This window comes from Cherax quadricarinatus, chromosome 35, assembly GCF_038502225.1.
Source record: "Cherax quadricarinatus isolate ZL_2023a chromosome 35, ASM3850222v1, whole genome shotgun sequence".
Lineage (NCBI taxonomy): Eukaryota > Metazoa > Arthropoda > Malacostraca > Decapoda > Parastacidae > Cherax > Cherax quadricarinatus.
In genome coordinates, this window is record NC_091326.1 from 6,960,696 (window position 1) to 6,986,681 (window position 25,986).

General features: G+C 46.6%; 1 protein-coding gene across 4 annotated transcripts in view; it reads left to right on the forward strand.

Annotated features, from left to right (window-relative positions):
• Positions 1 to 25,986, forward strand: part of LOC128695161 (uncharacterized) — a 356,867-nt gene that overhangs the window by 274,034 nt on the left and 56,847 nt on the right. For all 4 annotated transcript variants that reach the window (XM_070091341.1, XM_070091343.1, XM_070091342.1 and 1 more), the window contains one exon: positions 12,366 to 12,616. In XM_070091341.1, coding sequence (XP_069947442.1) covers positions 12,559 to 12,616 — 58 coding nt within the window. In that variant the 5' untranslated portion in view covers positions 12,366 to 12,558. The remainder of the gene's footprint in view (positions 1 to 12,365; positions 12,617 to 25,986) is intronic.

Consider the following 25,986-nt stretch of genomic DNA (forward strand, 5'->3'; position numbering starts at 1 on the left):
TAGTGGTTGTGGTGGTGTGTGTAGTGGTTGTGGTGGTGTGTGTAGTGGTTGTGGTATGTGTAGTGGTTGTGGTGGTGTGTGTAGTGGTTGTGGTGGTGTGTGTAGTGGTTGTGGTGTGTGTAGTGGTTGTGGTGGTGTGTGTAGTGGTTGTGGTATGTGTAGTGGTTGTGGTGGTGTGTGTAGTGGTTGTGGTGGTGTGTGTAGTGGTTGTGGTATGTGTAGTGGTTGTGGTGGTGTGTGTAGTGGTTGGTGGTGTGTGTAGTGGTTGTGGTGGTGTGTGTAGTGGTTGTGGTATGTGTAGTGGTTGTGGTGGTGTGTTTAGTGGTGGTGGTATGTGTTGTGGTTGTGGTGGTGTGTGTAGTGGTTGTGGTGGTGTGTGTAGTGGTTGTGGTGGTGTGTGTAGTGGTTGTGGTGGTGTGTGTAGTGGTTGTGGTGGTGTGTGTAGTGGTTGTGGTGGTGTGTGTAGTGGTTGTGGTGGTGTGTGTAGTGGTTGTGGTGGTGTGTGTAGTGGTTATGGTGGTGTGTGTAGTGGTTGTGGTGGTGTGTGTAGTGGTTGTGGTGGTGTGTGTAGTGGTTGTGGTGGTGTGTGTAGTGGTTGTGGTGGTGTGTGTAGTGGTTGTGGTATGTGTAGTGGTTGTGGTGGTGTGTGTAGTGGTTGGTTGTGTGTGTAGTGGTTGTGGTGGTGTGTGTAGTGGTTGGTTGTGTGTGTAGTGGTTGTGGTGGTGTGTGTAGTGGTTGGTGGTGTGTGTAGTGGTTGTGGTGGTGTGTGTAGTGGTTGTGGTGGTGTGTGTAGTGGTTGTGGTGGTGTGTGTAGTGGTTGTGGTGGTGTGTGTAGTGGTTGTGGTGGTGTGTGTAGTGGTTGTGGTGGTGTGTGTAGTGGTTGTGGTGGTGTGTGTAGTGGTTGTGGTGGTGTGTGTAGTGGTTGTGGTGGTGGTGGTAGTGGTTGTGGTGGTGTGTGTAGTGGTTGTGGTGGTGTGTGTAGTGGTTGTGGTGGTGTGTGTAGTGGTTGTGGTGGTGTGTAGTGGTTGTGGTGGTGTGTGTAGTGGTTGTGGTGGTGTGTGTAGTGGTAGTGGTGGTGGAGTGTAGTGGTAGTGGTGGTGGAGTGTAGTGGCAGTGGTGGTGGAGTGTAGTGGTAGTGGTGGTGGAGTGTAGTGGTAGTGGTGGTGGAGTGTAGCAGTGGCAGTGGTGGTGGAGTGTAGCAGTGGCAGTGGTGGTGGAGTGTGATAGAGGCAGTGGTGGTGGAGTGTAGCAGTGGCAGTGGTGGTGGAGTGTAGCAGTGGCAGTGGTGGTGGAGTGTATTGGTGGTGGAGTGTAGTGTTAGTGGTGGTGGAGTGTAGTGGTAGTGGTGGAGTGTGGTGGTCGGGGTGGTGGAGTGTAGCAGTGGCAGTGGTGGTGGAGTGTAGCAGTGGCAGTGGTGGTGGAGTGTAGCAGTGGCAGTGGTGGTGGAGTGTAGCAGTGGCAGTGGTGGTGGAGTGTAGCAGTGGCAGTGGTGGTGGAGTGTAGCAGTGGCAGTGGTGGTGGAGTGTAGCAGTGGCAGTGGTGGTGGAGTGTATTGGTGGTGGAGTGTAGTGTTAGTGGTGGTGGAGTGTAGTGGTAGTGGTGGAGTGTAGTGTTAGTGGTGGTGGAGTGTAGTGGTAGTGGTGGTGGAGTGTAGTGGTAGTGGTGGAGTGTAGTGGTAGTGGTGGTGGAGTGTAGTGTTAGTGGTGGTGGAGTGTAGTGTTAGTGGTGGTGGAGTGTAGTGTTAGTGGAGTGTAGTGGTAGTGGTGGTGGAGTGTAGTGGTAGTGGTGGTGGAGTGTAGTGTTAGTGGAGTGTAGTGGTAGTGGTGGTGGAGTGTAGTGGTAGTGGTGGTGGAGTGTAGTGGTAGTGGTGGTGGAGTGTAGTGGTAGTGGTGGTGGAGTGTAGTGTTAGTGGTGGTGGAGTGTAGTGTTAGTGGAGTGTAGTGGTAGTGGTGGTGGAGTGTAGTGGTAGTGGTGGTGGAGTGTAGTGGTGGTGGAGTGTAGTGTTAGTGGTGGTGGAGTGTAGTGTTAGTGGTGGAGTGTAGTGTTAGTGGTGGTAGAGTGTAGTGTTAGTGGTGGTGGAGTGTAGTGTTAGTGGTGGAGTGTAGTGTTAGTGGTGGTGGAGTGCAGTGGTAGTGGTGGAGTGTAGTGGTAGTGGTTGTGGAGTGTAGTGGTAGTGGTGGTGAGTGTAGTGGTAGTGGTGGTGGAGTGTAGTGTTAGTGGTGGAGTGTAGTGGTAGTGGTTGTGGAGTGTAGTGTTAGTGTTGGTGGAGTGTAGTGTTAGTGGTGGTGGAGTGTAGTGTTAGTGGTGGAGTGTAGTGTTAGTGGTGGTGGAGTGTAGTGGTAGTGGTGGTGGAGTGTAGTGGTAGTGGTGGTGGAGTGTAGTGTTAGTGGTGGAGTGTAGTGGTAGTGGTTGTGGAGTGTAGTGTTAGTGTTGGTGGAGTGTAGTGTTAGTGGTGGTGGAGTGTAGTGTTAGTGGTGGTGGAGTGTAGTGGTAGTGGTGGTGGAGTGTAGTGTTAGTGGTGGTGGAGTGTAGTGTTAGTGGTGGTGGAGTGTAGTGTTAGTGGTGGTGGAGTGTAGTGTTAGTGGTGGTGGAGTGTAGTGTTAGTGGTGGTGGAGTGTAGTGTTAGTGGTGGAGTGTAGTGGTAGTGGTGATGGAGTGCAGTGGTAGTGGTGGTGGAGTGTAGTGGTGGTGGAGTGTAGTGTTAGTGGTGGAGTGTAGTGGTAGTGGTGGTGGAGTGTAGTGGTAGTGGTGGTGAGTGTAGTGGTAGTGGTGATGGAGTGCAGTGGTAGTGGTGGTGGAGTGTAGTGGTAGTGGTGATGGAGTGCAGTGGTAGTGGTGGTGGAGTGTAGTGGTAGTGGTGGTGAGTGTATTGGTAGTGGTGGTGGAGTGTAGTGTTAGTGGTGGTGAGTGTATTGGTAGTGGTGGTGGAGTGTAGTGTTAGTGGTGGAGTGTAGTGGTAGTGGTGGTGGAGTGTAGTGTTAGTGGTGGAGTGTAGTGGTAGTGGTGATGGAGTGCAGTGGTAGTGGTGGTGGAATGTAGTGGTAGTGGTGATGGAGTGCAGTGGTAGTGGTGGTGCAGTGTAGTGGTAGTGGTGATGGAGTGCAGTGGTAGTGGTGGTGGAGTGTAGTGGTAGTGGTGGTGAGTGTAGTGGTAGTGGTGGTGGAGTGTAGTGGTAGTGGTGATGGAGTGCAGTGGTAGTGGTGGTGGAGTGTAGTGGTAGTGGTGGTGGAGTGCAGTGGAGTGTAGTGGTAGTGGTGATGGAGTGCAGTGGTAGTGGTGGTGGAGTGTAGTGGTAGTGGTGATGGAGTGCAGTGGTAGTGGTGGTGGAGTGTAGTGGTAGTGGTGATGGAGTGCAGTGGTAGTGGTGGTGGAGTGTAGTGGTAGTGGTGATGGAGTGCAGTGGTAGTGGTGGTGGAGTGTAGTGGTAGTGGTGTAGTGGTGGTGGAGTGTAGTGGTAGTGGTGGTGGTGTAGTGGTAGTGGTGGTGGTGTAGTGGTAGTGGTGGTGGAGTGTAGTGGTAGTGGTGATGGAGTGCAGTGGTAGTGGTGGTGGAGTGTAGTGGTAGTGGTGATGGAGTGCAGTGGTAGTGGTGGTGGAGTGTAGTGGTAGTGGTGGTGAGTGTAGTGGTAGTGGTGGTGAGTGTAGTGGTAGTGGTGGTGAGTGTAGTGGTAGTGAGTGTAGTGGTGGTGGAGTGTAGTGGTAGTGGTGTATGGAGTGCAGTGGTAGTGGTAGTGGGTGGGTGGAGTGTAGTGGTAGTGGTGGTGAGTGTAGTGGTAGTGGTGGTGAGTGTAGTGGTAGTGGTGTGGAGTGTAGTGGTAGTGGTGGTGGAGTGTAGTGGTAGTGGTGGTGGAGTGTAGTGGTAGTGGTGGTGAGTGTAGTGTAGTGGTAGTGGTGGTGGAGTGTAGTGGTAGTGGTGGTGAGTGTAGTGGTAGTGGTGGTGAGTGTAGTGGTAGTGGTGATGGAGTGCAGTGGTAGTGGTGGTGGAGTGTAGTGGTAGTGGTGGTGGAGTGCAGTGGTAGTGGTGGTGGAGTGTAGTGGTAGTGGTGGTGGAGTGTAGTGGTAGTGGTGGTGAGTGTAGTGGTAGTGGTGGTGAGTGTAGTGGTAGTGGTGATGGAGTGTAGTGGTAGTGGTGGTGGAGTGTAGTGGTAGTGGTGGTGAGTGTAGTGGTAGTGGTGGTGGAGTGTAGTGGTAGTGGTGGTGGAGTGTAGTGGTAGTGGTGGTGAGTGTAGTGGTAGTGGTGGTGAGTGTAGTGGTAGTGGTGGTGAGTGTAGTGGTAGTGGTGGTGGAGTGTAGTGGTAGTGGTGGTGAGTGTAGTGGTAGTGGTGGTGGAGTGTAGTGGTAGTGGTGGTGAGTGTAGTGGTAGTGGTGGTGGAGTGTAGTGGTAGTGGTGGTGGAGTGTAGTGGTAGTGGTGGTGAGTGTAGTGGTAGTGGTGGTGGAGTGTAGTGGTAGTGGTGGTGGAGTGTAGTGGTAGTGGTGGTGAGTGTAGTGGTAGTGGTGGTGGAGTGTAGTGGTAGTGGTGGTGAGTGTAGTGGTAGTGGTGGTGAGTGTAGTGGTAGTGGTGGTGGAGTGTAGTGGTAGTGGTGGTGAGTGTAGTGGTAGTGGTGGTGTGTGTAGTGGTAGTGGTGGTGGAGTGTAGTGGTAGTGGTGGTGAGTGTAGTGGTAGTGGTGGAGTGTAGTGTAGTGGTGGTAGTGTAGTGTAGTGGTGGTGAGTGTAGTGGTAGTGGTGGTGTGTGTAGTGGTAGTGGTGGTGGAGTGTAGTGGTAGTGGTGGTGAGTGTAGTGGTAGTGGTGGTGGAGTGTAGTGGTAGTGGTGGTGAGTGTAGTGGTAGTGGTGGTGGAGTGTAGTGGTAGTGGTGGTGAGTGTAGTGGTAGTGGTGGTGGAGTGTAGTGGTAGTGGTGGTGAGTGTAGTGGTAGTGGTGGTGAGTGTAGTGGTAGTGGTGGTGAGTGTAGTGGTAGTGGTGGTGAGTGTAGTGGTAGTGGTGGTGGAGTGTAGTGGTAGTGGTGGTGGAGTGTTGTGGTAGTGGTGATGGAGTGTAGTGGTAGTGGTGGTGGAGTGTAGTGGTAGTGGTGGTGAGTGTAGTGGTAGTGGTGGTGGAGTGTAGTGGTAGTGGTGGTGAGTGTAGTGGTGTATCTTGTACAACACGTATATTTTTAAAGTTCCTTGCATCACAATACACAAGATAATAACAACTAACATTCACTACAGTTTCGGGGTTTCGATGGTGAACGCTCCCGCGGCCCTGTCTGCGACCAGGCCTCGCGGCCAGGCTGTTATTACTGGCAGCACGTAGACTGACGTAGGAACCACAGCCCGGCTAGTCAGGTACTGACTTTAGGTCCCTGTCCAGCGCCTTCTTGAAGACTACCAGGGGTCTATTGGTAATCCCCTTATGTATTATGGGAGGCAGTTCAACAGTCTTGGGCCGCTGACACTTATTGTGTTACCTTTTAGCTTGTCCGTGGCGCCCCTGCTTTTCATTGAGAGGATGTTGCACTGCCTGCCCAGTCTTTTGTTTTCATAGTGAGTGATTTTCTTGTGCAAATTTGGTAGAAATCCCTCTTAAGTTTTTCCAAGTGTACATTATCACGTATCTTTCTCGCCTGCGTTCCAGGGAGTACAAGTCAAGAAACTTCAACCGTTCCCAGTAATTCAGGTGTTTTGTTGCGTGTGCCGTGAAGGCTCTCTGTACATTCTTCAGGTCAGCAATATCACCTCCCTTGAAACACGGTGTTAGTGTACAGCAGTATTCCAGCCTAGAGAGAACAGGCTATTTAAAGAGAATCGTCATGGGCTTGGCGCCCTAGTTTTGAAGGCTCTAATTATTAATTCCATTTTTCTAGTAGATGCTGTGGATACACTGTCGTGATCTTTGAATGTGAGATCCTCTGACATTATCACTCCCAGGTCCTTCGTATTAGTTTTTCGCTTTATTGTGTGATTGGAATTTGTTTTATACTCAAAGACAGTTTTAATTTTCCTAAGTTTTCCATAGAGTAATTGAAATTTCTCTTCATTGAACTTCATATTGTTTTCTGCAGACCATTTAAAGATTTGGTTGATGTCCGCTTGGAGTCTTGCAGTGTATTCGATGGATGACACTGTCATGCAAACTCGGGTGTCATCTGCAAAGGAAGACACGGAGCTGTGGCTTACATCTCTGTGTCAGATATGAAGATGAGGAACAGGATGGGAGCGAGTACTGTGCCTTGTGGACCCCTCAGGAAGGTTCCTTGATGTTGGTGAGGGGATCTTGATTTAGGGAATTGGATCTGTGCTCCAGTTCCCCGAATTAAGCCTGAATGCCTTCCACGTCCTCCCCCCCCCCCAGGCGCTGTATAATCCTACTGGTTAAGTGCTTCCCTTTGATTATAATAATAATGTGCCTTGTGGAACAGGGCTTTTCACTATGACCGCCTCATTCTTTACTCTGTTTACTATTACTCTTACTGCTCTATTTGTTAGGAAGCTATAGATCCATCTACCAACTTTTCCCGTTATTCCTGTCTCACGCATTTTGTGGTATTACCTCCAAGTGCTTCCTGTAATTGTTATCGTCCTCCTCTAAGGTTTCCATTTATAACTCCAGAGCTCCTTATCCGATCGGCTTCAAATTTTTAGGACGTGTACCGTAACCAGGGCAAGGTTCATGCAGGTGGAACCACGTGCTGGTGCCTCTCATCACTTGTATGTATACTTCTCTTTCTCTTTTTTTTTGTCATTTTTGCTACAATGGAAGCTGAAGACTTATTTGGTGTCTTTCTTAGATCATACAGCGACCATAACACTGCTGGTGTCAAAGATTAAACACTGACGCAGGATATAATAGATCATAATTTCCCAGGCTGGTATGAGCAGTGTAACGTCAAGTCTAGGGTGGGTCAGCGATAGTGGATATACTCAGGAAGGTTGACAGTAAACGGGTGCAGACATATGTATGCGAGGTTAGGGTGGGAGGTTTCTAGAAGGTGGACGAACACGAACCCTGGATGTAAAGCAGTACCGAACCCAAACCCTGGACGGAAAGCGGTACCGAACCCGAACCTTGGACGGAAAGCGGTACCGAACCCGAACCTTGGGCGGAAGGCGGTACCGAACCCGAACCCTGGACGGAAGGCGGTGCCGAACCCGAATCCTGGACGGAAAGCGGTACCGAACCCGAACCCTGGACGTAAAGCAGTACCGAACCCAAACCCTGGACGGAAAGCGGTACCGAACTCGAACCCTGGACGGAAGGCGGTACCGAACCCGAACCCTGGACGGAAAGCGGTACCGAACCCAGGGTCCCTCTTTGGTCAATGTTGTGTGCCAGTCCGGCAGTTTACCTGGAGTTTACCTGGAGAGAGTTTCGGGGGTCAACGCCCCCGCGGCCCGGTCTGTGACCAGGCCTCCTGGTGGATCAGCGCCTGATCAACCAGGCTATTGCTGCTGGCTGCACGCAAACCAACGTACGAGCCACAGCCCGGCTGATCAGGAACTGACTTTAGGTGCTTGTCCAGTGCCAGCTTGAAGACTGCCAGGGGTCTGTTGGTAATCCCCCTTATGTGTGCTGGGAGGCAGTTGAACAGTCTCGGGCCCCTGACACTTATTGTATGGTCTCTTAACGTGCTAGTGACACCCCTGCTTTTCATTGGGGGGATAGTGCATCGTCTGCCAAGTCTTTTGCTTTCGTAGTGAGTGATTTTCGTGTGCAAGTTCGGTACTAGTCCCTCTAGGATTTTCCAGGTGTATATAATCATGTATCTCTCCCTCCTGCGTTCCAGGGAATACAGGTTTAGAAACCTCAAGCGCTCCCAGTAATTGAGGTGTTTTATCTCCGTTATGCGCGCCGTGAAAGTTCTCTGTACATTTTCTAGGTCGGCAATTTCACCTGCCTTGAAAGGTGCTGTTAGAGTGCAGCAATATTCCAGCCTAGATAGAACAAGTGACCTGAAGAGTGTCATCATGGGCTTGGCCTCCCTAGTTTTGAAGGTTCTCATTATCCATCCTGTCAGTGTTGACAACTCTTCTATAAGTCATCTGTCTGCCTCCCTTGCTTGTTTTGTTATTACTGCTCACGATGACCGACTTTGTTGTTCTTACACACACACACACACACACACACACACACACACACACACACACACACACACACACACACTATGCATACTAATGTACTTGCTCTAGATCGACAAATTATACAATGAACATGTATTTTTGGATATCCCCGTTAGGTATTCCTTACAGTGTTGCTATGTATACTGTTGATCAATAAGTTAGGTATTCCTTACAGTGTTGCTATGTATACTGTTGATCAATAAGTTAGGTATTCCTTACAGTGTTGCTATGTATACTGTTGATCAATAAGTTAGGTATTCCTTACAGTGTTGCTATGTATACTGTTGATCAATAAGTTAGGTATTCCTTACAGTGTTGCTATGTATACTGTTGATCAATAAGTTAGGTATTCCTTACAGTGTTGCTATGTATACTGTTGATCAATAAGTTACAAGCACTACACCCAACATAGTCACTATTCTACATACGATGACGTAGGTAGTTACTAACTGGTCATGATATGACTCAAACTACCGTAACCAGTCAGCGCTGTATGGCCCTTATGGGTTTAGCGCTTAATTATGATTATAATGTAATAATGGGGTAACTACTTGTTAAAAACACCTAGATAAACAAGGGCCATAAATGTCAGGTAACATGTTTAACGTCTCCACCCGCCCTAGGATCGAACCCAGATCCTTCGGTTGTGAGTAAAGTCGCTACTGAATGACCCATAATGGGTGTTTCACAAATTTTCTTGATACAATTAACAAATTCGAGGTCACCAAGACCACTGAAGTGACGAGTCTTCCTTCAGGAGATTATAATTATTATAATGAAGGGAGCGCTAAACCCGTAGGAGTATACAGCGCCTGTGAAGGGATGTGGAAGGTATTCAGGCTTAATTTAGGGAACTCGGGCACAGATCCAATTCCCTAGATCAAGAACCCTCACCAGCATCAAGGAACCTTGAGGGATCCTCCAGTAGAGACACGAAAGTGGTAAAAGTTTCAAGCTGACCGGATGTGGCATTCTCCAGTGATACCACTGCATGCAGCGGAATTTTATTTAGAAGAATGTTCACGGGATGGCATCGTTGTGGTGCATGGTGAGTGCCAGGATGGCATCGTTGTGGTGCATGGTGAGTGCCAGGATGGCATCGTTGTGGTGCATGGTGAGTGCCAGGATGGCATCGTTGTGGTGCATGGTGAGTGCCAGGATGGCATCGTTGTGGTGCATGGTGAGTGCCAGGTTGACACTGTGGTGCATAGTGAGTGCCAGGATGGCATTATTGTGTACATGGTGAGTGCCAGGATGGATGCTTGTGTCCACACACTTCTCATACCTGGGAGCAAGCTTCTAATTACCTGGGAGCAAACTTCTCATTACCTGGGAGCAAGCTTCTCATTACCTGGGAACAAGCTTCTCATTACCTGGGAGCAAGCTTCTCATTACCTGGTAGCAAGCTTCTCATTACCTGGGAGCAAGCTTCTCATTACCTGGTAGCAAGCTTCTCATTACCTGGGAGCAAGCTTCTCATTACCTGGGAGCAAGCTTCTCATTACCTGGTAGCAAGCTTCTCATTACCTGGTAGCAAGCTTCTCATTACCTGGGAGCAAGCTTCTCATTACCTGGTAGCAAGCTTCTCATTACCTGGGAGCAAGCTTCTCATTACCTGGGAGCAAGCTTCTCATTACCTGGGAGCAAGCTTCTCATTACCTGGTAGCAAGCTTCTCATTACCTGGGAACAAGCTTCTCATTACCTGGGAGCAAGCTTCTCATTACCTGGTAGCAAGCTTCTCATTACCTGGGAGCAAGCTTCTCATTACCTGGGAGCAAGCTTTTCATTACCTGGGAGCAAGCTTCTCATTACCTGGGAGCAAGATTCTCATTACCTGGTAGCAAGCTTCTCATTACCTGGGAGCAAGCTTCTCATTACCTGGGAGTAAGCTTGTCATTACCTGGGAGCAAGCTTCTCGTTACCTGGTAGCAAGCTTCTCATTACCTGGGAGCAAGCTTCTCATTACCTGGGAGCAAGCGTCTCATTACCTGGGAGCAAGCTTCTCATTACCTGGGAGCAAGCTTCTCATTACCTGGTAGCAAGCTTTTCATTAACTGGGAGCAAGCTTCTCATTACCTGGGAGCAAGCTTCTCATTACCTCGGAGAAAGCTTCTCATTGCTTGGGAGTAAGCTTCTCATTACCTGGGAGCAAGCTTCTCATTACCTGGGAGCAAGCTTCTCATTATCTGGGAGCAAGCTTCTCATTACATGGGAACAAGCTTCTCATTACCTGGGAGCAAGCTTCTCATTACCTGGGAGCAAGCTTCTCATTACCTGGGAGCAAGCTTCTCATTACCTGGGAGCAAGCTTCTCATTACCTGGGAGCAAGCTTCTCATTACCTGGGAGCAAGCTTCTCATTACCTGGGAGCAAGCTTCTCATTACCTGGGAGCAAGCTTCTCATTACCTGGGAGCAAGCTTCTCATTACCTGGGAGAAAGCTCATTACCTGGGAGTAAGCTTCTTATTACCTGGGAGCAAGTTTCTCATTACCTGGTAGCAAGCTTCTCATTACCTGGGAGCAAGCTTCTCATTACCTGGGAGCAAGCTTCTCATTACCTGGGAGCAAGCTTCTCATTACCTGGGAGCAAGCTTCTCATTACCTGGGAGCAAGCTTCTCATTACCTGGGAGCAAGCTTCTCATTACCTGGGAGCAAGCTTCTCATTACCTGGGAGCAAGCTTCTCATTACCTGGGAGCAAGCTTCTCATTACCTGGTAGGCTTCTCATTAGCAAGCTTCTCATTACCTGGGAGCAAGCTTCTCATTACCTGGGAGCAAGCTTCTCATTACCTGGGAGCAAGCTTCTCATTACCTGGGAGCAAGCTTCTCATTACCTGGGAGCAAGCTTCTCATTACCTGGGAGCTTCTCATTACCTGGGAGCAAGCTTCTCATTACCTGGGTGCAAGCTTCTCATTACCTGGGAGCAAGCTTCTCATTACCTGGGTGCAAGCTTCTCATTACCTGGGAGCAAGCTTCTCATTACCTGGGAGCAAGCTTCTCATTACCTGGGAGCAAGCTTCTCATTACCTGGGTGCAAGCTTCTCATTACCTGGGTGCAAGCTTCTCATTACCTGGGTGCAAGCTTCTCATTACCTGGGTGCAAGCTTCTCATTACCTGGGTGCAAGCTTCTCACTACCTGGTAGCAAGCTTCTCATTACCTGGGTGCAAGCTTCTCACTACCTGGTAGCAAGCTTCTCATTACCTGGGTGTAAGCTTCTCATTACCTGGGAGCAAGCTTATCATTACCTGGGAGCAAGCTTCTCATTACCTGGGAGCAAGCTTCTCATTACCTGGGAGCAAGCTTCTCATTACCTGGGAGCAAGCTTCTCATTACCTGGGAGCAAGCTTCTCATTACCTGGGAGCAAGCTTCTCATTACCTGGGAGCAAGCTTCTCATTACCTGGGAGCAAGCTTCTCATTACCTGGGAGCAAGCTTCTCATTACCTGGGAGCAAGCTTCTCATTACCTGGGAGCAAGCTTCTCATTACCTGGGAGCAAGCTTCTCATTACCTGGGAGCAAGCTTCTCATTACCTGGTAGCAAGCTTCTCATTACCTGGGAGCAAGCTTCTCATTACCTGGGAGCAAGCTTCTCATTACCTGGGAGCAAGCTTCTCATTACCTGGGAGCAAGCTTCTCATTACCTGGGAGCAAGCTTCTCATTACCTGGGAGCAAGCTTCTCATTACCTGGGAGCAAGCTTCTCATTACCTGGGAGCAAGCTTCAAGTTGTCAGCACTTCAGATATTTTGCTGTAGACTGCATTAATAATATCGTGAGAGGTAATGTTATCAGGTACTAGACATCCAGTACAAGCTGGCAGACTGCGTGTATTGTCTCCATACCCTTCTCTACTCACAGAATAATAATAATGATAATAATAATAATAATAGAGAATAAGAATTATCAATCGTAATATGTTGTGCGGTAAGGAAATATGTTGGTCATGGGTTGAGAGAGAAACTTCTTCAAGAAGTCTTGTTTTTGTGTGTTAGTATTGCACAAGACAGGTTGTGTGTGCCCCGTGTACTCAGCTGGGCTCTCATAACAGTCTTAACTGGAAGATATTAAAGACTTTGCTTCCTGCTGTGTGAGCACTGTTGAAGGTCGTGTATTTACTTCCTTTATTATAATTTGATTGTGAAATTGCTATTGAAATTTGAGCACCTGAGGCCGTGATAAGTTGGAGACAGCGATAATAATTGAAGGCTACTTGCACTGCCTCGCACACCTCGATTCACTTATTCTAGACATTTTTTATTTTGTTTCAGGCGGAGCCGGGATGGGCAGGGATATTTCCGTGGCTACTGGATTGTACTAGTACTAGTAATGCCACTACTCAGCCAGCTGACTACAGGTGCCGCTAGCGGTACCTGAGGGTATTCCTGCTGCCAGCACACGAGCAGAAGGGAGAATACTTGAGCAGTATAAGAAGCACTGAGAGAGTCCACCATTACCACGGCCATGATGGCTACCCTCTTTCCTCTACTGTGTCTCCTGACCACACTCAGCCCACGTCCAGGTATGTTCATCCTCGCTCCTTCCTTCATGTTTTAACTTTTCTGTGATTTTATTCCTTTTGGTGAGGGGTGGTGGACGTGATATTTTTTTTAGTTTGTGGTTAATATTATGCTTGTTAGAGTGAGATAATATTTGTTAGGATGAGAGTACGGTTGTTAGATTGAGAGTATGTTTGTTTTAATTTGTTTTAGCTATGTTTTTAGGGGTGTTTGTCTCCTGGAGTATGGAATCTCTCAAGGTGGCAGTGTTTGGTAAACACCAGACCCTCCTTCACTCTTTCATCTGTGGCTCCTCACATACCTGGTCTTGAGGAAATGCTACCTGGTCTTGAGGAAATGCTACCTGGTCTTGAGGAAATGCTACCTGGTCTTGAGGAAATGCTACCTGGTCTTGAGGAAATGCTACCTGGTCTTGAGGAAATGCTACCTGGTCTTGAGGAAATGCTACCTGGTCTTGAGGAAATGCTACCTGGTCTTGAGGAAATGCTACCTGGTCTTGAGGAAATGTAACTTGAACTTTAGAAATGCTTCATGGTCTTCATAAGACGCTTTATAATCTTTAGAAATGCTTCATGGTCTTCACTAAACGTAACTTACTGGTCGGGTCCCAGACGTGTGTAAACACCTCATAAGAGCTACATTTAAGACTTTCTGGGTAAGTTTACATCTTTTCTGAAGTGAGTAGTGTGGGTAGACCTTCATCTACAACGTTCACGTGGATCGTACTGAAGAGAGTAGTGTGGGTAGACCTTCATCTACAACGTTCACGTGGATCGTACTGAAGAGAGTAGTGTGGGTAGACCTTCATCTACAACGTTCACGTGGATCGTACTGAAGAGAGTAGTGTGGGTAGACCTTCATCTACAACGTTCACGTGGACTACAACGTTCACGTGGATCGTACTGAAGAGAGTAGTGTGGGTAGACCTTCATCTACAACGTTCACTGGTCGGGTCCCAGACGTGTGTTCAAACACCTCATAAGAGCTACATTTAAGACGTGGATTCTGAAGTGGTAAGACCTTCATCTTTACATCTGAAGAGAGTAGTGTGGGTTTTCTGAAGTGAGTAGTGTGGGTAGACCTTCATCTACAACGTTCACGTGGATCGTAGTCAGTATTAACCTTACATAATCCCCATATAAATCTTACTTTATGCAAGAATTGTTATAGTTGATAACGAAATTACAGGGGTGGCCTTACTGTGTGTGTGTGTGTACTCACCTATTTGTACTCACCTATTTGTGGTTGCAGGGGTCGATTCATAGCTCCTGGCCCCGCCTCTTCACTGATTGCTAATAGGTCCTCTCTCTCCCTGCTCCATGAGCTTTATCATACCTCGCCTTAAAACTATATATGGTTCCCGCCTCCACTACTTCACTTTCTAGGCTATTCCACGGCTTGACTACTCTATGACTGAAGAAATACTTCCTAACATCCCTTTGATTCATCTGAGTCTTCAACTTCCAATTGTGACCTCTTGTGTCTGTGTCCCATCTCTGGAACATCCCGTCTTTGTCCACCTCGTCTATTCCGCGCAGTATTTTATATGTCGTTATCATGTCTCCCCTGACCCTCCTGGCCTCCAGTGTCGTCAGGCCGATTTCCCTCAACCTTTCTTCGTAGGACAACCCCCGTAGCTCTGGGACTAGTCTTGTTGCAAACCTTTGCACTTTTTCTAATTTCTTGACGTGCTTGACTAGGTGTGGATTCCAAACTGGTGCTGCATTCTCCAGTATGGGCCTGACGTAAATGGTATACAGAGTCTTGAACGAATCCTTACTGAGGTATCGGAACGCTATCCGTAGGTTTGCCAGGCGCCCGTATGCTGCAGCAGTTATCTGATTGATGTGCACCTCGGGAGATATGCTCGGTGTTATACTCACCCCCAGATCTTTTTCCTTGAGTGAGGTTTGCAGACTTTGGCCGTCTAAACTATATTGTGTCTGCGGTCTTCTTTGCCCTTCCCCAATCTTCATGACTTTGCATTTGGCAGGGTTAAACTCAAGGAGCCAGTTGCTGGACCAGGCTTGTAGCCTGTCCAGGTCTCTTTGTAGTCCTGCCTGATCCTCATCCGATTTGATTCTTCTCAATAACTTCACATCGTCCGCAAACAAGGACACTTCTGAGTCTATCCCTTCCGTTATGTCATTCACATATACCAAGAACAACACAGGTCCTAGGACTGACCCCTGTGGAACCCCGCTTGTCACAGGCGCCCACTCTGACACCTCGTCACGTACCATGACTCGTTGTTGCCTCCCTGTCAGGTATTCTCTGATCCATTGCAGTGCCTTTCCTGTTATGTGTGCCTGATCCTCTAGCTTTTGCAGGAACCTCTTGTGAGGAACTGTGTCGAAGGCCTTCTTGCAGTCCAAAAAAATGCAGTCGATCCACCCCTCTCTCTCTTGTCTTACTTCTGTCACCTTGTCATAAAACTCTAGTAGGTTTGTGACACAGGATTTTCCCTCCCTGAAACCATGCTGGTTGTCAATTATACACTTGTTTCTTTCCAGGTGCTCCACCACTCTCCTCCTGATGATCTTCTCCATGACCTTGCATACTATACACGTTAGTGATACAGGTCTGTAGTTTAGTGCCTCATGTCTGTCTCCCTTTTTAAAAATTGAGACTACATTTGCCATCTTCCATACCTCGGGGAGTTGCCCAGTTTCAAATGATGTGTTGAAGATCTTTGTTAACGGTACACACAATATCTCTGCTCCCTCTTTAAGGACCCACGGAGAGATGTCTGGTCCCACCGCCTTTGAGGTGTCAAGTTCGCATAGCAGCTTCTTCACCTCCTCCTTGGTTATATGTACCTCATCCAGCACTTGCTGGTGCACCCCCCTGCTCTGATTTCCTGGAGTCCTACTGGTTTCCACTGTAAATACTTCTTTAAATCTTGTGTTGAGCTCCTGACATACCTCCCGGTCGTTTCTTGTGAATTCCCCATCACCCTTCCTCCGTCTGATTACCTGGTCCTTGACTGTTGTTTTCCTCCTGATGTGGCTGTACAACAGCTTCGGGTCAGTCTTGACTTTCGATGCTATGTCATTTTCGTATTGCCGCTGAGCCTCCCTTCTTATCTGTGCATATTCGTTTCTGACTCTTCGGCTAATCTCTTTATTTTCCTGAGTTCTCTGTCTTCTGTACCTTTTCCATTCTCTAGTACACCTAGTTTTTGCCTCCCTACACCATTGGGTGAACATAAGAATGGAGGAACACTGCAGAAGGCCTACTGGCCCATGCGAGGCAGGTCCTTATCAAAGGACCCCAATGGAAATAAGTCACTCTGTCTGACTTTTTTGGGTTATCCTAGGTTCTCTACACATATGCTGGTATGTATGATAATTCTATGTAACTGTATTTGTGTATACTTACTTACTACCTAAAGCTTCCCTAGAAATAACTCCCATACCCAATGACACCAATCAAACCCAGCCCCTCCCACTCATATATTTGTCCAGTCTCTTCTTAAAGCTACCCAAGGTCCTAGCCTCTATCACCCCACTGGGAAGACTGTTCTACGCATCTACAGCTCTGTTAGAAAACCAGTACTTACCTATGTCCTTTCTAAATCTAAATTTATCCAACTTAAATCCATTATTCCTGGTTCTTACCTGGTTCGACACCCTCAGTACTTTATTAATATTTCCCTTGTTTATGCCCATCATCCACTTATACACTTCAATGATATCTCCCCTCTTTCTACGCCTCTCCAGAGAGTGGAGATTTAAGGCTTTGAGTCTATCTTCATACGGGAGGTTCCTTACACAGTAAATCATTTTAGTCATTCTTCTCTGTATGTTCTCTAATGAGTCTATATCCATCCTGTAGTAAGGGAACCAAAACTGAGCAGCATAATCTAAATGAGGCCTCACTAGTGATGTATAGAGCTGTAAAATAACTTTTGGACTTCTATTACTTATACTTCTTGAGATAAATCCAAGTAATCAGTTGGCCTTGTTGCGCACACTAAGGCACTGCTGTCTTGGCTTTAGATTTCTGCTTACCATGACTCCCAAGTCTTTTTCACATTCTGTATGATCAAGCTCTACTTCACCTAGATTATAGCTTCGAGGGTTATTTTCATTACCAAGGGCAAGTACCTTACACTTATCCACATTGAACTTCATCTGCCATTTTTCAGACCAAGACATTAATTTGTCCAAATCGTCCTGGAGTTCATTGATATCCTCCTCAGAGTGAATTATACGGCCTAACTTTGTATCATCAGCAAATTTACTCATGTCACTCGTAATCCCTTCATCAAGGTCATTAATGTAAATTATGAACAAGAGAGGGCCTAAAACTGATCCTTGTGGAACGCCACTAGTGACTAATCCCCATTCAGATTTCACTCCATTAATGGTAACTCTCTGCTTTCTATTGGTAAGCCATGCCTCAATCCATGCTAGAACTTTACCTCCTATACCATGAGCTGCCACTTTTCTTAAGAGTCTCTTGTGAGGTACTCTGTCGAAGGCTTTACTAAAATCCAAATAAACAATATCATATTCCTTATCACTGTCAACTGCTTCAAATGTTTAAAGTAAAAGGACACAAGTGCAACTAATGTGACATTTATTGTGGCAACGTTTCGCTCTCCAGGAGCTTTATCAAGCCATTACAAACAATACATGGACACAGAGGGTATATAAAGGCTCAGAGTGAGGTGAATACTAGTGAGGTACCATTTCGATGTTCACTAGTGGTAGTAGTAGTAGTAGTAGTGACAAAAGTAATACAATATGGTAGAGCAATTAATTCGTACATGAGTAAAAGGATATAAAAGCTATTACTTGGGTAACATAAAAATAGGTTGGACAAATATAAACTGGAATGAGGCAGCTTGTTTCAGTGTTCACTCTCTGTGCTTTGTGTAGTATAACAGGAGAGACTATGTGATGGCAGGGTTTACTGTTTTCAGGAGGATTCTTGCTAAGACTTCGGAGATGGTGAAGCTGCCGTTGTTTTGTTTAATGGTATTCGAAACAGCGATCAGTGCTGATTCAAGGCACTTGCGTGTGCGGAAAAAGTTTGTCAGGCAGGAACGACCTCTCGTGAATCCATGCTGAGATTCATTTATCAAGTTATGCTCTTCAAGGTGACTTCTGATAATGTCAGTTATAATTGATTCTAATAACTTGCCCACTATAGATGTCAGGCTTATTGGACGGTAATTTGAAGGAGTGGACTTATCCCCTGATTTGAATATAGGAACCACATTAGCCATCTTCCACAACTCTGGCACAACACTGGTAAGGATGGACGCATTGAATACACTCGTTAATGGCTGACTAAGCTCCATCTTGCATTCCTTAAGTACCCTGGAAAACAACTCATCGGGTCCGGGGACTTATTTTGTTTCAGTTTGTCTATCTGTTTAATAACCATGTCCCTCGTGACAGTAATATTAGTTAACTTAAATTCATCAGGAACTAAATAATTGTTAATTACTGGAATCTCATTTACATCTTCCTGTGTAAAAACTGACAAAAAATAGTCATTAAATAAGGAACACATTTCCAGTTCATTATCCGTCAGCTGTCCATTCCCAGTTTTCAGAGGTCCTACTTTTTCCTTCACCTTCGTCCTATACACTTGAAAGAACCCCTTTGGATTAGTCTTTGATTCATTAGCAACTCTAATTTCATAGTCACGTTTAGTCTTTCTAATCGCCTTTTTTACTTCTCTTTTAAGCTGAACATATTGGTCAGTAAGGTTAACCTCTCCTCTTCTGATGCGCCTATAAATTCCCCTTTTCTCCCTAATAGATGCTTTAGCCTCCTGTTAACCCATTTGGGATCGTTATTATTAGACCTAATTTGTCTCTGGGGAATGTATATACTCTGGGCATTGTGTACATTATTAGGAAAACAATCATAAAAGCAGATCCCTTCATATTCATAAGTATGATTATCGTCAATAAAATCATTAGCTAGATAACCCCAATCAAGATTAGACAGATGTTCCCTAAGTCCATTATAATCGGCAGAACGAAAATCAGGGATTTTTACTGTATTATCATTATTCTTGCATTCCCAATTAATGCTAAAAGTGATGGATTTGTGATCACTTGCGCCAAGCTCTTCAGTGATCTCCAGATTATTCACGAGTGTTTCCTTATTTGACAAGACTAGGTCTAGCAAATTATTACCCCTTGTAGGCTCAGTTACGCTCTGTTTCAGAAAACAGTCCTGAACTGTTTCCATAAAGTCACTGGACTCTAGATTACCTGTCAAAGAATTCCAGTCAATTTGACTAAAGTTAAAGTCCCCTACTATGACTATGTTACTGTGTCCAGAAGCCCTAACAATTTCGTCCCAAAGAAGTCTCCCTCTATCGTGATCCAAGCCTGGAGGTCGGTATATTACACCTAGAATTAGTTTTTCTTGACCCTCCACGAACTCTGCCCAGACTCTGTTACTGCTCCATCTATTTTTATACCTGTTTTTATGCAACAATTAATATTTTCTCGAACATACAATGCAACTCCTCCCCCCTTCCCATTACATCTATCCACATTGAACAACTTAAATCCCTGAATATTACACTCAGCAGTCATATCCCGACTCTTTAAATCATACCACGTTTCAGTTAATGCAATGATATCAAAGTTCCCAGCACATGCTACCAAACGTAGTTCATTAATTTTATTTCTTGCACTTCGACTGTTAGCATAAAATACCATCATATGTTTTTTCTTCTGCACATTTTTCCTATTCATTTTTGTTTTTACACAATTTCTGAAATTATCATTACCCAGAGTTACTCCATGACAGTTACTATTAAGATTCTTAATATCAGAGCATAAGTCAATATATCCATACTCCATATCCATATCCATATCCATATCATTTCTAAACCAATACCTCTAACTAATCCTAGTTTAAAGTCCTAACAACCCCCTCAACTGAGTTAGCAAGAAAACCCACACCTGCCCTGGATAAGTGAACCCCATCCCTGGCATACATGTCATTTCGGCCATAGAAGTTGTCCCAGTTGTCAATGAATGGTACTGCATTATCCTTACAGTGTTTATCCAGCCAACAATTAATACCAATTGCTCTGGACAACCATTCATTACCAACACCTCTTCTTGGCAAAATGCCACATATAACAGGGCGCCCCCCCTTCTTCCTAATTATGTCTATAGCTGTCCTGAACTTTCTAACTAAATCCTCACTTGTACGCTTGCCTACATCATTGCCTCCAGCACTGAGGCAAATAATAGGATTGATCCCATTACCGTTCATGATGTTGTCAAGCAGGCTAACAATGTCCTCCATCCGAGCCCCAGGAAAGCAAACCCTCTGTCTCCTACTCCTGTCCTTCAAGCAGAATGCCCTATCCATGTATCTAACCTGGCTATCCCCAACAACAACAATATTCTTACCTTCCTTGTTGTCGTTCGTCGTGACGATCCCAGTATGTAGTCGACTCACATTCGTCGGGTAGCACCGAGAATGCGTTGGAGGTTTCCACAGGAGTTTCCACAGCAGTCTCTTTCTTCTTCATCGTTTCTGGCTTTCCATTCGTCTTCTTGATCGTCAACTTCGTCGTCCCCTGCTGTCCAGCCACTGACCATGGACCAAGGACTCGTTCTGTTCTTCCCATTATTTCTGTTTCCCTTGGGAACAAACCTCTCCTCTGCCTCCTTGCATTTTGTTGCCACATAGTCCATCATTTCTTGTACTGGTTTTCCTGTCAGTTCCCTCTCCCACTAAATGTCTTGAAAGAAGTTCCTCAAGCCTGAGTAGTTCCCCCTTTTGTAGTTTGGTTTTCCCACCCTATTCCTGCTGCTCTCTCCACTTGGAGCTCAACTATGTAGTCGAAGCACAGAACCACATGATCACTAGCTCCCAGGGGCCTTTCATACATGATATCCTCGATGTCAGAACTACTCAAGGTGAATACAAGGTCCAGTCTTGCTGGTTCATCCTCTCCTCTCTCTCTGGTAGTGTCTCTAACAAGTTGATGCATGAGGTTTTCCAGTACCACATCCATCATCTTGGCTCTCCATGTTTCGGGACCCCCATGGGGCTCCAGGTTTTCCCAGTCAATCTCCTTGTGATTGAAATCACCCATAACTAGTAACTTTGCTCCCCCCATGTGTGCTCTCCTGGCCACCTCGGCTAGTGTGTCGACCATTGCTCTGTTGCTCTCATCGTATTCTTCTCTTGGCCTCCTGCAGTTCTGTGGTGGGTTGTACATTACTGCAATTATCACCTTATGTCCCTCAGACTGGATTGTTCCTACTAAGTAGTCCCTTTCGCCCGTGCCATCCATTCCTTCCATTTTTTCAAACCCCCACTGGTTTTTAATGAGCAGTGCAACTCCTCCTCCCCCTCTCCTCCCTCTGTCTTTCCTGAGGATTTGATATCCGGATGGAAAGATTGAATCTGTTATTATTCTGGTGAGTTTTGTTTCTGTGAGTGCTATTATGTCTGGGGATGTCTCCTTGATTCTTTCGTGCCACTCCTCATACTTATTTGTTATTCCATCTGCATTTGTATACCACACCTTCAACTTCTTTTCTAAGATTGTGGTCTGGGAGGTGTATTGGGGTTGGGGAAGTGGGAGACCTGATAAGGAACTATGGGTGGTTGCTGTGGGGGTGGAGTTTGTAATGCAGTGGGCGGGGGCATTGGATGTGGCATGGGTGTTTTGGTTTAGAGTGTTTGGTTGCACTAGGGTTGACCTGGTTGGGAGGCTTCTATAGGAAGTTGTGAGGGAGGCTGTATTTGATCTTCCTGTGTCTGGGATCTCCTGTCTGTCATCTCCATCCCCTCTCTTTCCTCCTTTCGCCTTTGTACCATCTCTCTCTGTTTCTGCCTTTCTGCTTGTGTTCTGTCGCGGTCGAGATACACCTTCCTGTATGCCGGCATGTCCCTTAATCGTGCTTTCTCCTGCAGGATCCTGTTCCAAGTCGATTCTGCCTTGAAGGTCACTTTCACTGGCTGGGTTCTTTTTTTTTACAAACCCCCCTATTCTCCGAAAATTTTCCAGCTGGGTCATGTCGTCTTCTCCTATTGCTTTCATGATGCTTTCAATTGCTTTTTTTTCCCTTGTTTTCTTGCCTCATATGTTTCCCCTTCAACTTCCTGGAGCCCATACACAAAGACTGACCTCACCCTTTCATTCTCCCACTGCATATCCCTGTGCATCCCCTCATTCAATTTGGTTTCCTCCATTGCAGCTTTCCTTTCTTCAGTTTCACTAGCTAATGTACTTGGGCTCAGTGGCCTGTCATTTTCCCTTCTCGGCTTTCCCTGGGCTCTGCTGTGGTCTGTTAAGGCCTCCACATATAGCTTAGCTCTTTCATTTACTACAGTCTCCACTGATTGAGCTTCTACATGCAGTTTTGCTCCTTCTTTCCCTACAGGCCCCTTATTTGTGACTGAGGTAGCAGTCTCTGTTGTCAATCCCAAAATGTTCTTTAGTTCTTTAGGCTGTTTCAGATTTTTCAGTTCCTCTTCTAAACTGTGTGTGTGTGTGTGTGTGTGTGTGTGTGTGTGTGTGTGTGTGTGTGTGTGTGTGTGTGTGTGTGTGTGTGTGTGTGTGTGTGTGTATGTGTGTGTGTGTGTGCATGTGTGTGTATGTGTGTGTGTGTATGTGTGTGTGTGTGTACTCACCTATTTGTACTCACCTATTTGTGGTTGCAGGGGTCGAGTCCTAGCTCCTGGCCCCGCCTCTTCACCGGTTGCTACTAGACCCTCTCTCTCCCCGCTCCATGAGCTTTATCAAACCTCGTCTTAAAACTGTGTATGGTTCCTGCCTCCACTACGTCATTTTCTAGGCTATTCCACTGCCTTACAACTCTATGACTGAAGACATACTTCCTACTATCTCTCTGACTCATTTGTGTCTTCAACTTCCAATTGTGGCCTCTTGTTTCTGTGTCCCCTCCCTGGAACATCCTGTCTTTGTCCACCTTGTCTATTCCACGCAGTATTTTATGTGTCGTTATCATGTCTCCCCTGACCCTCCTGTCCTCCAGTGTCGTCAGGCCGATTTCCCTTAATCTTTCTTCATAGGACATTCCCCTTAGCTCTGGAACTAACCTTGTCGCAAACCTTTGTACTTTCTCTAGTTTCTTGACGTGCTTTATCAAGTGCGGGTTCCAAACAGGTGCTGCATACTCCAGTATGGGCCTGACATACACGGTGTACAGTGTCTTGAACGATCCCTTACTAAGGTATCGGAATGCTGTTCTCAGGTTTGCCAGGCGCCCATATGTTGCAGCAGTTATCTGGTTGATGTGTGCTTCCGGAGACATGCTCGGTGTTATACTCACCCCAAGATCTTTCTCCTTGAGTGAGGTTTGCAGTCTTTGGCCACCTAGCCTATACTCGGTCTGTGGTCTTCTGTGCCCTTCCCCTATCTTCATGACTTTGCATTTGGCAGGATTAAATTCGAGAAGCCATTTGCTGGACCAGGTGTCCAGTCTGTCCAGGTCTCTTTGAAGTCCTGCCTGGTCCTCATCAGATTTAATTCTCCTCATTAACTTCACATCATCTGCAAACAGGGACACTTCTGAGTCTAACCCTTCCATCATGTCGTTCACATATACCAAAAATAGCACTGGTCCTAGGACCGACCCCTGTGGGACCCCGCTCGTCACAGGTGCCCACTGTGATACATCATTACGTACCATGACTCGTTGTTGTCTCCCTGTCAGGTATTCTCTGATTCATTGCAGTGCCCTTCCTGTTATATGCGCCTGATGCTCTAGCTTCTGCACTAATCTCTTGTGAGGAACTGTGTCAAAGGCCTTCTTGCAGTCCAAGAAGATGCAATCAACCCACTCCTCTCTCTCGTGTCTTACTTCTGTTATTTTATCATAAAACTCCAGAAGGTTTGTGACACAGGATTTGCCTTCCATGAATCCGTGCTGGTTGGCATTTATACTCTTGTTCCGTTCCAGGTGCTCCACCACTCTCCTCCTGATAATCTTCTCCATAATTTTGCATACTATACACGTCAATGACACAGGTCTATAGTTTAGTGCCTCTTTTCTGTCTCCTTTTTTAAAAATGGGAACTACATTTGCCGTCTTCCATACCTCAGGTAGTTGCCCAGTTTCCAGGGACGTGTTGAAGATTGTGGTAAGTGGCACACACAACATATCTGCTCCCTCTCTAAGGACCCATGGGGAGATGTTGTCCGGTCCCATTGCCTTTGAGGTATCGATGTCCCTTAGCAGTTTCTTCACCTCCTCCTCATCTGTATGTATGTCGTCCAACACTTGTTGGTGTATTCCTTGCTGGTGTCCCCATCTGGTCTGTCCCCCCAGAGTGCTTCCTGACTCTACTGTAAATACTTCCTTAAATCTCGTGTTGAGCTCCTCACATACCTCTTGATCGTTTCTTGTGAGTTCTCCACCTTCTTTCCTCAGCCTTATCACTTGGTCCTTGACCGTTGTCTTCCTCCTAATGTGGCTATACAGCAGTTTCGGGTCAGATTTGACTTTCGATGCTATGTCGTTTTCATACTGTCGCTGGGCCTCCCTCCTTATCAGTGCATACTCGTTTCTGGCTCTTCTACTAATCTCCTTGTTTTCCTGGGTCCTATGCCTCCTGTACCTTTTCCATTCTCTGTTGCACTTAGTTTTTGCCTCCCTACACCTTCGGGTAAACCAGGGACTCGTTTTGGTCTTCCTATTATTTCTGTTTCCCTTGGGAACAAAACTTTCCTCTGCCTCCTTGCACTTTGTTGCCACATATTCCATCATCTCGTTTACTGATTTTCCTACCATTTCTCTGTCCCACTGAACCTCCTGCAGGAAGTTTCTCATACCTGTGTAGTCCCCCCTTTTATAGTTTGGCCTGACCCCTTCAGTTCCTGTTACCTTCTCCACTTGTAACTCTACTATATAATCAAAACTCAGAACCACATGATCGCTAGCTCCAAGGGGCCTCTCGTAAGTGATGTCCTCAATGTCTGAACTGCTCAGGGTGAACACAAGATCCAGTCTTGCTGGCTCATCCTCCCCTCTCTCTCTGGTTGTGTCCCTGACATGTTGATGCATGAGGTTTTCAAGTACCACATCCATCATCTTGGCTCTCCATGTTTCGGGACCCCCATGTGGCTCCAGGTTTTCCCAGTCGATCTCCCTGTGGTTGAAATCGCCCATTACCAGTAACTTTGCTCTGCTCGAGTGAGCTCTTCTTGCCACCTCAGCCAGTGTCTCCACCATCACCCTGTTGTTTTCTTCGTACTCCTCTCTTGGCCTCCTGCAGTTCTGTGGTGGGTTATACATCACTCCAATGACTACTTTATGTTCTCCGGACTGAATTGTACCTACAATGTAGTCTCTTTCTCCAATCATGTCCATGCCTTCCATTTCCTCAAATCCCCATCGGTGTTTTATGAGCAGTGCAACCCCCTCCTCCCCCTCTACTTCTATCTTTCCTCAGGATCTGATATCCCATTGGGAAGATTGTGTCTGTTATTGTCTCAGCGAGTTTTGTTTCTGTGACTGCTATGATGTCTGGGGATTTTTCACTGATTCTTTCGTTCCACTCCTCATGTTTATTCGTTATTCCATCCGCGTTTGTGTACCAAACTTTCAGTTTCTTTTGTATCATTGTGTGTGTGTGTATGTGTGTGTGTGTGTGTGTGTGTGTGTGTGTGTGTGTGTGTGTGTGTGTGTGTGTGTGTGTGTGTGTATGTGTGTGTATGTGTGTGTGTGTGTGTGTGTGTGTGTGTGTGTACTCACCTATTTGTACTCACCTATTTGTGGTTGCAGGGGTCGAGTCATAGCTCCTGGCCCCGCCTCTTCACTGATTGCTACTAGGTCCTCTCTCTCCCTGCTCCATGAGCTTTATCATACCTCGCCTTAAAACTATGTATGGTTCCCGCCTCCACTACTTCACTTTCTAGACTATTCCACGACTTGACTACTCTATGACTGAAGAAATACTTCCTAACATCCCTTTGATTCATCTGAGTCTTCAACTTCCAATTGTGACCTCTTGTGTATGTGTCCCATCTCTGGAACATCCTGTCTTTGTCCACCATGTCTATTCTGCGCAGTATTTTATATGTCGTTATCATGTCTCCCCTGACCCTCCTGGCCTCCAGTGTCGTCAGGCCGATTTCCCTCAACCTTTCTTCGTACGACAATCCCCGTAGCTCTGGGACTAGTCTTGTTGCAAACCTTTGCACTTTCTCTAATTTCTTGACGTGCTTGACTAGGTGTGGATTCCAAACTGGTGCTGCATACTCCAGTATGGGCCTGACGTAAATGGTATACAGTGTCTTGAACGAATCCTTATTGAGGTATCGGAACGCTATCCGTAGGTTTGCCAGGCGCCCGTATGCTGCAGCAGTTATCTGATTTATGTGCGCCTCAGGAGATATGCTC